Raw genomic sequence first — 12548 nt, 5'->3', positions numbered from 1 at the left:
GAGAGAAAAAAAAATCCCTCCAGCCTCTTGTAAACATGCTGTAGCTAGAGAGGCTGTGCAACACTCTCAGTGCCACTCTCTCAACAACGCTAATTATCAACCAAAGACATGCTAATTACATAGAGCTTTATTGCTAATGTAGCAGGCCTCTATGCCAGCCGCCCACACTCTGAGCTCCGCTCCCCTACCTCTGCCTCTCCTCCCACTACACCTTCAGGCACAGCAGCAGCAGACTGAGAGAGATGCATGCATTTTGTATACTTCTAAAGACAAGAGCTTTCTACAAATTTCAAATTAAATATGTCGCATATCAGATGTCTTATTTAAGTTCTTATTGTTCCTCCGTGGGGGAACCTAGATTTCGTCTGCACCCCTAAATCCAGCAGTTCATTCTGCTGCTCTTGACCTCCTCCTCATCATGCTGCCATTTCAACAGGAAGTTCGCTTTTGCTCCTGCCTCCCCCCAAACTCAACAACCCACCCACGTTCCAGCACCTGTGACGTAGCCTAGCAGCGGCACACACTGCTCGGCAGGAGAGATCCAGTGCCCCCCCCCCACTTCCCCTCAATCCCCATCCAAACACCCTCCTACCACCCATGCTAAACGTGCTAGTGTCAGCCCTGTGGCCAATCCCGTTAGCACGCCTCAGCTAAGGCTGAAGGCCCCTTCAGATCGATTTCTCCCGCTGTGAGTCGCTCAGAGACCTCCAGGGATCACAGTGTAGGTAGTGCTCCACAGCACTCTCCCCCACTGGGCTCTTTAGCGTCTTCCCCTGACACGGTTGTTTACACGTTAGCCATCCTCTGCTCTCTAATGGAGACACAGTTAAAGAGAGAGCTTCAAAGCAAGGAGCTCTCGTCACAGACACTTGCTGAAACATGTGACAACTCTCTTCATGGGTTCAGCTGGAGCAGGGTAATACACTGACTATAGAGTGGCTGAAGGGCTTGGTGCATAAAGGATATCAGTGCTTGTAGGCGCACTCGGGATATGAGTGGATGCTAAATGGGTTAACGTAAATGATATAATGCATAGAGGATTATTTTTTATCCCTTCTGATATACTTGGATACGATTAATTTTGCACAAACTGCGGCAATTCATATTTCTAATTTATAATAAGACTCAAACTAAAGCTTTGGGGACAGCATAAATGCAAACAGCTTTACTGATTATTTAATGTTCAAGAGCTGCACAACATATAACAACGACAAAACTGATTTTATGTTTTAAAAAAAAAAATCTAAGCTAAAAAAGTTAGAGCCTCAGCCACATTAATAATTCACAAAGGGCTTAATAATATGAATTATAGGAAGGGAAAAAGAGCATATACTCCATTGTGAAAAAAAAGCTCTTATTCTGTGTCTAGTGGATTTATTTATGCTTCTAACTACTGTCCATGATATTGAAACAAACCCATTCTCTTTGTTTTCATAAGTAAGGCCACATGTTGGGTGCTGTGTCACTTGATGTATGACCCACATTAACACGCTACATGTTTGACTGCGCAAAATGGAAATGATGATGGAACAAAAGCCATAATACAAACCACTGTTGAGTTTGCAATACTGTGCGATGTTGCTGTACATTTATTTATGCTGTTTATTAACCTCCAAACACGATGTCAATTAAGAGAGGTAATTATATAAAGGATAGGAATAATGTCAAGTGAATCATCTTCCAAAGCAGAAGACAAATGATATCAATGTGTAAATTCAAAAGCTTCGCAGTCAGGTGCCGAGTGCCATCTGGAATAGCAGGGATGTTCCCGGTGGGCCTGTTCATCCATGGGAGGGCAATGAGCCCAGCATCACCCGTATGAAAAGATAAAAACATGTCTCATATTGTTTGATCCTGTGTTAGACTGGCCAGCCAGGTACATGTGTGCTGAGGGGATACATTCATTACATCTTACAGGTCCCCACTTTTCCTTTTGGCCTTTTTAAATCATGAGGTGACAAGGACATACTTAACGTGTTGTGCATAAATTGTGACCAAGTCCATCTAACAAATGAACATTATGCTACCATCAGGTGCCTGTAGAATTACACACTGAGCATGCATAAACAATAAAAACAAGGGAGAACATATGGACACAGATGAGATTTTCTATGACAAATATGTGTATATGTCATTCCATATACACAGTAAAAAACATAATAAATAATGAATAAATAAATAATTCTAAATATTTCAAAGACTTCCTCTTGCATGGTTTTGCAATATTTTATTGCTATAATGCAGGCAAACGTATGAAATGTGTACGGCATCTAACATTTTCTATTAAAAATAATTTGCAGGAATGAAAAATGCGATCTGGAGTAGCCTATTTAACACAATAAAAGCATTATATTGTGACATTTTCATACATTTGCAAAATCTGATTTACTCATCATTACTTTATGGGACAGGTGGAGTTGGATGAGTAAACATGATGTCAGTGTGTGCGCAAGAGAAAGGGATAAACTCTGTGTGAATGTATGCGAGCCTGTGTGTTTGGCCCACCAGGTTTGTCAGCGCTAGAGTGTGAAGATTGCGTAACAGGTTCATGTTGAGAGCTTAAGGATCCTGGAGGGTGCCAGCGTCATTTCCTGCTTTATCTACCTGCCTACTGGTTGCCCTGACAGCGCTGTTTAACATCGTCTTGAGCCACACTTGCAGCATTTGTCCAAAGCAAGTCAGATCAACATCTTCGTCTAAGAGGCACATCAATGTTGACAAGACACCAAAGGCAGGGGCTGGTGATCACACACCATGGGGGACTGTCTGAAAGGTCCAGATCAATGATAGGCAACCACTTTTATGTTGCAATAGACACACAACACAAGGAAGCCATTTAAATAGAATTTTTTTTCGATATAGTGTCTTAAGATTAACATTTTTGTGATTGATATTAGGACTTAACCTGTAGGGAATACTGACAAACTATGGGAGCAATTATTTCTTACACTGTGTTAGGTGTGAAGACCAAGAGAGAGAAGTAAGGGTTGCTGAATGAGTCACAAATGCTGTAACCATCTGTCTACTTGTGCGTTTCTGTGTGTTTGCATGAGTGTGCGTGTGTCCGTGCATGTGTGTGCGTGTGTGCTGACGTGCATCTGTGCACACGTGCATGTGTGCCGTCTGTGTTTTCTTGTAACTTACCTCCACAATATCGGAGTTGGTCCTGCTCTCATGGGGCTCGTTGTACTCGGTGTATTTAAGCAGGACCTTGTCCATGTCTGTGCTGGCGTACTGGAACAGCTTGTTGGTGCTGTTGAAGATGATCAGGGCGATCTCACAGTCACACAGCACACTCAGTTCGTACGCCTTCTTCATCAGGCCAAACTTTCGCTTTGTAAATGTCACCTATGCAAAAGAGGGAGATGAAGAAATTAGAGGATAATGCTTAGATGAAGTGAGAACAATGTATAAATAATTTCTATTCACAGTAAGGGATTGAAGATGTATGCGCACACGCACAGCATCACTGAACTGACTTATAGTTATTATCTAGTGACAGCGAAAAAAGCCTAGGCATCTTCACTCTGTAATGGGGAAATAAATACGAGTCTACCACGATAACTTATCCCTGTTAAAATCAGTAGATCTCGGGGAAATGGCATTAAAGGAAAGTGAAGATGGTTCAACACACCCTGACTTTTAACAGACAATCCACAATACCAGGAAAAAAGAAAAAAAGAAACTGGGCTTACTTTTAAGGAACTGAAAACACTGTGTCTCAGACAGATAACGGTAAAGAAGATCAGTTATTGCTTGTACATCAAAGCGTTAAATTGTCCCTTTTATATGGCCTGAATGTGTTCGCTCTCCCACCTACCGCTTTTAGACAAAAGAAATGCACATATCTATACCTATTTTAATCTGAAAAAAAAAAACAAAAACAGCTGAGGCATACTATTTTCTCACATTGACATTAACAAACATTGTTCACTTGTCGTGTTGCCCAATTAACCGCCTCTGGTGGTGAATAACAAGTCATTGATATAAATAACAGATGGGTTCCCTGCCTGGGCTTGAAGCTTGCTTGTGAGTACTCAAATAGTGACAATGCACTCAACTTAAACCACAAAAATTGTCTTCTCTAATGGGGCCTTTTTTCTCTCTTTCTGTTTGTGTGTGTGTGTGTGTGTGTGTGAGAGAGAGAGAGAGAGAGAGAGAGAGAGGGAGAGAGAGGCCCAAGACTGATACCTTTAATAACGCACACATACAAGTGCCCACATTGTCAAAATAGAACAGCCTCTATTCCTCTATTGTTTGGATCAAAACTAGAGCAGTGAAAGTGAGTTAATTCCAGTGAGCTGCACCTGGTTTCTTTTCCAAGCCATGTGTGTAAGCTCTTTGGCTGTATGGGAAAACGAGAAAATGTGCCACTGCCAGTTTCCTTCTCTGAGCAACACTGCTTTTTCTGTATTGAACTTATTTTTTTTATTTTCTGCTTGTATGATTTACATTGGAGATCTGCATTGACAAAGCTTTTTACTGAGAGGGAAAACTGCCAGAACTGTGCCCAGCTGGTAGCTAATGATCTCAGTTTGTTGATTAACTGCATGTTTGTCTATTCTCTTCTGACACTTAAGTGGGCCAAGAAATACAAAATGAAAACCTCCCAACACTCAGTTAAACATGCTCTGAATACAATAATAAAAGACTATAACTGTAGGCTATAAAAACCCTTACAAAGAGAGGCCTTAAAGAAAAGATCTTTATGTGTGCTGGGGGTAATAGATTTGTGGCATAAATCTATCATGCTTTGCCCTTCACATTTTCTCTTTACAACTCCGAGGTCTGAAAGAGGAGATAAGGTTCAATGGATATTGATAGATAGTTTTGAATTTCCTGAAATCATATCTCCCAGGATGCACCAAGGAAACTGAATATCAAACTATCCCTCACATCCACCCTCTCTTTCTCTCTGTCTCCCTCTCTTCTGAGAGTGGGTAAAACCTTGCATGAACTGGCATATCCTGGACCAGCTTCCCCACCTAAAAGTTTTCCAGTGATGTCATCGCGTCACGCCGAGCTATGTGTCAGACAACAGAGGCTGAAACCAGAGACACCGCATTCTGACTCCTTACAAACCGGTGTGTGCAATGTCAGGTTCTGTACCTCGGCACAAACACTCATCTGATTCACCGACGGCATAAGGCAAAAAAGCTCCCCTGGGCTCTAAATACCATGCTGACATTTACAGTCATACTGAAATGTGAAAAAAAAAAAAACAAGCCTCATTCTTTACACTGAAAGATCAAAAGGTATCTTGTGACAATAAGATTAATTGTCATATCCAAGCTCTACCGTCCAAAACTGAAACATATGCACCCTAAAGGGTTCTGCTAGCTTTACAACAGCAGGGCAGCTGTACAAATCGTACATGATAGAGTAAATAAGATGGCAGGACTGTAGGACATAAGGTCAAAGCAGACTATTCAGGAACAGGACATGTAGAGTGTTGTCTTCCCCTGGTGTTTTGATGCAAGGGGCACCAGGGGCAAATGCAGGACACAGCTAGCTGCCGGCCCAGCTCTGTTATCACCCACTCACTCAGTCACACACTCTGCTGGGGCCATTAATGTTTCAAAAGGTGGCACGTGGCACACACAGTGGGCTGGGTGTGAGTCCCAGAGGTCCAGAGCAGCTACCCTCAAAGGGGAGATCCACATGCTGGCTCAGATCCCTCACATGCTAGCGGACCATTTGCGACCATCAGCACAACCATGCACGCATAAAAACACTCATTCGCCGCCTCTCGTTTCAACATGTAAAAAAAAAAAAGAAAGAAAAAGAAAAGAAAAGAAAAACAGAATCCAATCAAAGTTGTCTTGAGCCTCACACTTCAAATGAGGAACTGCGCATGCATTTCCCACATATTATAATTCACACATAGACTGACTTGAACAACACCACAGGAAGAGAATGAGTGCGATTATGAAAAGCCTTAACTGACCAAACAATAACACCTACATAAATATCACACCACACCCCCACATCCCAATCTGACACGTACAACCTGCTACCTCCAAATCACATATATTACTAACGCTATGCACATACATCCATAAATACATGGGGATATAGACAGTGCATGCTTGCTTGAACAAGAACACACGCACACATTTTAAAAGACAGTTGGCTTGATGGTAAATACCGGTGCAAACATCAAGTGGGATGTGCTAATTTGTACTGTATCACAGCTATGCATTTTTTATGTTCAGTATTCAGTTTCACTGCTTGAGGTAACTCTGTCGTGACTTCATGGCCTCACATGATGGCATCATGTGACCCTTTTAGCCCATCAGCATTCAAGCTGGTGATGTCACCACTGGCCTTTCCTGTGCAAGCTCAAAACAGCTCTCTCGGCCCACACAGCAGCCGTAAACTGCTGCACTGGACCTGTATTCGAGGAGCGACTGCTCTGCACTCTGACAGGGTACAAACCTACATGACAAAATATGAGAAAACTATCCATTTACTGAAAAGGTTATAGTCTATGTTCATAGAATAATAAAACATTATGATAATTCACTTATTTTGTAAGCTGCAGTAAATGCTACACTAACAAAAGTTTCATTACGCGCATTATGCCTTAAAAACTTGTAAGCAAGGAAATTAATTATTACTGTGCATAGATCACAGTTATTTATATTATTTCTAATTATACTGAATTTGTTCAAGCACCTATAATTCTGATGCTGGTCTATAGTCTTTGGATCTATTTCTTTCACTGAATGAGACCTGCGACCATGTTGTATGTTATGTTGTTAAACCAAAAAAAGAGGAACGTTAACCATCCGTATGCCAGTGTGGGTGTAATCTTTGTCTCCTTGGTCAGTGGGTGCTGTTAGACACACCACTATGTTAATAACAGAGCATGACGTTACAGCACATTTGCAAGTGCGCATACTGGTAAAAGGGACCAGTGTAAGTGCGTGAGTGTGAACCCAGCTATGTCTTTTCACAGTAAATTGGTAACCAGGGTGTGAAAGCTAGCTTTACATACACACACGCAAAAACACACATATACATAGGAAGATTTTACGGACCATTGAGGTGAAGGCTAAATCGTGGCACAATGAAACATTTCACTTTCTTAACTGTCATTCTGTGCTTCCAGGAGTGGTAAGAGGCTAAAAACTCTCAACCTAATACATAATATCAGGATAGCTCTCTAAATTCCATGCATTCTAGCTCTGCAACTTCACAAAAATAATTAAGAATTTTGGAATGAAAACCTCTGTCTCCTTGAATATTTTAGGTTAGAAAACCCCTTAAGTGTCAACATTAACCATTTCATAGCTTAACCTTCTACGAAATTACCTAATTGTTGAAAAAAGCCCATGGCAACCAAAAGATATAGAACATAACTTCTCTCTACAATTTGGGATCCTGTCTTTAACTCTGAAAAAGACCAAAACCCTTTCTCCCATTACCCCATATGTACTAATAATGTATACACAAATATGTAAACCCTGTTATCTAGCATTGCTCTTAATTATTTTGGCACATAATGAGCGCTCACTCATGGGCAAAAGCACTGTGAAAATACACTGTAGAATCATAGTGACACACAAGCCTTATTCGTTCACCCCTATCCTCCTCCACAACCCCATCCCAAGAGAGATTCAGATACACACACACATTCAGACACACACCCCAGTAAACACCTAAACATGTTACCATTTACCACCTCCTTAAGACTAAAATTACATTCAACAGATTTTTCATTTTTCATCTTTTTTGTTTTTCTTCGTTCTACATATTTTTGTGTTTACATGTATTTATATTTTATATATGTATATACGTATGCTATCACTGGAAAATGACCAATATACAGTGTATAAATATAAATGAAATACTCAGCTCTGCTCTGCACAAATGACGTGTCACATTCTCTCTGGCAAAAAAAAAGCATAAAAACGCCCAGGATAAACACAGGGACAAAATGAAAGGAGGGATAGTGGCTGATTCTCTGCCACATGGGTGAAGGGGGGTTGGGGGGTGGGGGGGTGTGAGGAGGAGGGAGAAGAGAGGGGGCGGACGCACAGGAAGCACATTTGTATGCATTTCCTCTCATAACAGGAAGAGGCCAGTGGCTTCCCCTTCACAATGGCTTCGCTTCTGCTTCCCACCTCCTGCCTGCTTCCCTGGGGGAGGAGGAGGTGGAGGAAGAGGAGGAGTGGAGAGACGGGCAACAAAAACTGCTGGTTAGCAAACCAAACATGGCCATGTGAGGACACACACACACACACACACACACACACACACACACACACACACACATACGTAGATGTCAGTCAGTTATGGAGCAGCACGATTGGTCTTGAGACAAACACTTATCCCATTGTCAGGGGCCAAGCAGGAAGACACGGGCTTACGCAAAAGGAATAAGAGGAGCCCAAGACCTGGGTCTGAACTCTGCCTCATAGCCAAAGAAGCTGTTAAGAGGGGCATTACGACAAAAGAGGCTTTGTCCCACCTCTAATATATGCTTTGCTCTTCTCTCTCTCTCTCCTCAAAACCCCACTTATCATGATTTTTCAGTGCGCCTTCATTTTACAGTAGGAGGCAGAGGGAGCAGACTCCAAACACTTCTTCATTCAGTGTTTGAATCGAAAGTGTCCACTTTGAGTAGTTAAAAGCTAACCTGAGGAGCTGATAGAGTGGTGTCTTAATTATGACAATTTTAGTTATAGGAGTCTTTAAAATACATGCCAGATTAGTTTGTTCTTCTTACCAGAGCTTGTAATTACATTTCAGGACAGCACTGTAATGGCTGGCTTTATGCCTTCTCTGTATGCTCATGTTTATGCTGAAAAACCACAACTGGAAAAGGATATACCCACTGACTAAAAAAAAAAGTGGATGTTACATTGCAAGGCACAACTTAGTGGCCAGAATGATAAAAATAACTTTGCTGTCATTCATTTGAGGTGGACAAAGTTTTGTCCTGGCAGTTAGACTGGCATTGTACACTGAAGGCACTTTTTTATTTTTTTTCACTTTTCACCAATGTTCACTAGAACAAAACAGGAGCCGATTGATTTAAAGTGACTTTCACACAGCTGCTGCATGAAGACCCTGCTAACACCACTTGTCACTGAATGCAGTCTTCTCAGAATTAGCTTCTTCTCTACTTCTTCTAAAAAGGGAAGAGCAGAGAAATATGTGAAAGATGTAAATGTGCTGCAGATTATGAGTCAGTCACTCAAAGTACATTTTAAAAAAGGAATATTAAAAAAGACTACAGGCTGTTTGCACGACAAATATCTTTTGTAATCTAATTTTCATACCTAATTTTGTATTTTCAATTTTATTTATTTTTTTAATATTTGAAATACATCCTGGTAAATAAACACACTTTTACTTTGGAAACTAAGGGTCCAACACAATGAGCACTACAGCAGACAAAGGAAAGAAAAAGAGAGGGAAGCTGGCGAACCATAAAGACTTTCTGGTGAGTGAAAATTAGAGAGTAAGGTGAGAGAGCAAAATGAACCATGTGAAGAACATGTGAAGAAGGAATAAGTTGAGAAGGCAAAAGAGAACAAAAATACAGCGGAGAGAAAGGTGAAAGCTTAGTGAGCCCTTTTTCAGGTGAGGTCTCATGGCGCTGAACATATGACAGAGAGGAGTGCCACTTGCTGTGGTAAGAGAAGGGGATGGTAGAAGGTGGGAAACAGGGAATTAGAGGAGGGGTGCAGGGGTGACTAGCTACCCTGTGGGCCTCATTATTTTCCTGCTGTTAATTTCACTCGCACATTTTCTCACCCCGGTGCTGTTGATTGGAGAGAAGAATGCTTTGTCGCAGAAACAAAAAGACCCTTTATTTCAGCTGCAGCGCTGCAGTTAACATGGTGAGGGAAGAGAGGCAGTGCATGCAGGAGGACACAGAAACACGGATTTTTTTTTTTGTTTTTTTAATTTCTCGTAGTTAAGTATGTGCTATAGTCTGACTGTTGTTCGTGGGAGCTGGGAGATCTTGTTGTTTTACTTCCTGTCACTGATGACCTGATCCATGTTTAACCTTTGGCCCTTGGTCCCCTCCCCCTTGGAAACCACATGTCCTGCACAAACACACACACACACACATTTGCACAAACAAGTCATCCTAAATTAAGCCCACTGAGTGTACTGGCTGGAGAGGTAACACTAATTAGAGCCAATTGAAGTAAATTAGTCGATCCCCAAGACCGACTCCAGAGACATAGATGTGTTTTGGTTGTGTACATGTGTTTACAAGCATGCGTTTGTCTATGCTGCATTAACAAGACACTAAATACACCATCTAAGTATGTGTTTGAGTGTATAATCTGCTATGTCTATGTCTAAATCTATGCCAGTGTGTGTACGCATACACACACACACACACACACACACACACCTGTGCATGCATCTTGTACACTAGGTGTGTGTGCTATCTGTGTGTGTCTGCTAGCCTGGGCAAGAGAGTCTGCTCTCTGTGTGCAGTCCATGAGTTTATGGCACAGGGGGCTCTTTCATGTGCCCGAGGCTGGGAGAGGGTCTGAGTGGTCAGGGGGCTTGGAGCCAGGGCTCACACACTGCTGCCCACTGTCCAGAGCTCTGGGCAGCCAGTCAACGCCAGGGAGGCCTGGCCCTTCTGCCCCTGCTCTGGGGAAGTGTTTCGGGGCCTGGGGGTGGCAGCCCAAAGTGGCCGCCCAGAGAGAGCCAGGCCCCGTGCCCACTATGATACTGTTGCTGCAGGGAAGGCAGGGGTGGGGAGGCAGTGTAGCCCTGTAGGTGGCAAGGTAGCGTTGACAGCCACACAGAGTGGTGCCACTCCAGAGAGGACTGCAGGATGAAGTGAGTGTGTAGACAAATAAAATTCAGGGGCAATGTTAAAATAACTTTATATCGCTATTTTGGACTGAAACAGGAATTGTGCCATGCCCTGTTTTTATACAACAATATGAGCTGTTGGATGTTCATATAATATATCACAATATCAATCTGTTAAACACAGAAGACCACAGAAGAATTCTAAGAAGACAGAATTTTTTTTGTAGATGTAAAACAGCCAAAGTATGTAAAGAATGTGAGGTTGAAAGCAACGCTATACAAATTCCTCTGGTGTTTATTTGGCTTGGGCCCTGGTGCATTTGCTCAAAAAGGAAGTGAAAATATGCAAACACAAAGCTTCCGTATTTTTTTTTTGTTTGTTTTTTGTTTGAAGAAGAAAATTTAAGTTTCTGTGTCTGTCTCTGTCTTGTGATATCCGCCTCTGCAAAATGTGGTGATGTCATTTACTTCGGCCGTAGGTTGAAGGACTCCGAGTGCCGTGTGCTCCACATGCACGTGGTGTTTTCCACATGACTTCATGACATCATATCAGTAGGAACGGCTCTTCGACTTACACCAACTAAATAAGTAATCTATCATTTTAGAGATCAAAACAACAAAATACAGTGATGTATTGATTTTCCCTTCCCTGAACCCTCTCTCCTCCCCTCTCCTCCCTCCTCCTCTCTCTGTAAGTAAAGCCCGGATATCTCAGGCATCGATTCCCCTCAGGTGTCCTTCCTGTCTCCCTCTTTCCCTCCTTATCCGCAGGAGCCGGAGTGCCTGGTGCAACTGGCGGGCCTAGTCTAAGGTGGGATGAGAGAGAAGGGCTGAGATAACAGTAAGGAGGAAGTGTGGGTGCTGCTGCAACACGATAGCTTTCGTCCTCATCTAAAACTCTGTGACCTCCTCCTTGCTCTTCCTCTGTCTCTCTGTCTGCCTCTCCCCTTCAACAACAAATACATACATCACAATACAGAGCACATAGGTGCCTTCTGTCACATATCCTTCCCGTCTGTTTTAAAATCTTTCTAATTACGTATCTCTCTCACTTATGAACTACTGGACGTTCCCTCTTTATCTCAGGTACACTCACATTCTTACTCCCCTCTCACTATCCTCTTGTTACTTGCAGTCACGCTCATTGAGATGAGTAATGACAGGGGTCGCAATCTGCTTCAGTTACTCCTCCAGTATTGACCAGTTGATTCGTTGAGCTTCTTTATGTCACTTTACTCTGCCTGCAAATCGCTGGGTTTGATAAAGTGCACTGTGAGAAATGGTGCGGGCTATCATTGTTAGGTGTCAGACGATAGAGACGTAGCGGAGGCAATAAAGCCGGTCTGCGTTCAGACAAGGTGTGCGTGTGTCTGCGTGCGTGTTTGACCTGTGATCCGGGGGCCACGTTAGCAGCGTATGGATCCAATTGGGCTGCCAGGAAACTGACAAAGTGTCAGTGGTCAGTCGTGCCACAGGAAGTGATCAATTGCGGGCCTTGAGGGCAGAGAGACAGCTCTGACTCTATCTATTTCCTGCCACAGACGGTAGTGTCTGCCTGAATCACGCTGTCCACAATTTATTATGTCTCTCTCAAGTAATCCCAGCTGTTGTTAAAAAAGTTGCAAGAATTCTATTGTTGTTGGGTCTGTTATCAGACCAAGGATTCTTTTTGCCTCTGGTTCAAAATATATCTCTTATGCTACGCAGAGGCAAGCTACAGCAGTCCTACTGTTACCGATTTAGCTCAAGAA

The 12548-nt window shown here is 42.5% G+C and overlaps 1 protein-coding gene across 6 annotated transcripts in view; it reads right to left on the bottom strand.

The window, feature by feature from the left end:
• mef2cb (myocyte enhancer factor 2cb) overlaps positions 1-12548 on the bottom strand; it is a 70190-nt gene that overhangs the window by 24199 nt on the left and 33443 nt on the right. For all 6 annotated transcript variants that reach the window (XM_070833117.1, XM_070833118.1, XM_070833119.1 and 3 more), the window contains exon 4: positions 3145-3348. In XM_070833117.1, the coding sequence (XP_070689218.1) occupies positions 3145-3348 (204 nt within the window). The remainder of the gene's footprint in view (positions 1-3144; positions 3349-12548) is intronic.

This window comes from Pempheris klunzingeri, chromosome 7, assembly GCF_042242105.1.
Source record: "Pempheris klunzingeri isolate RE-2024b chromosome 7, fPemKlu1.hap1, whole genome shotgun sequence".
Lineage (NCBI taxonomy): Eukaryota > Metazoa > Chordata > Actinopteri > Acropomatiformes > Pempheridae > Pempheris > Pempheris klunzingeri.
Note: the sequence above shows the minus strand (reverse complement) of the source record. Positions and strands in the feature narration are given on the sequence as shown.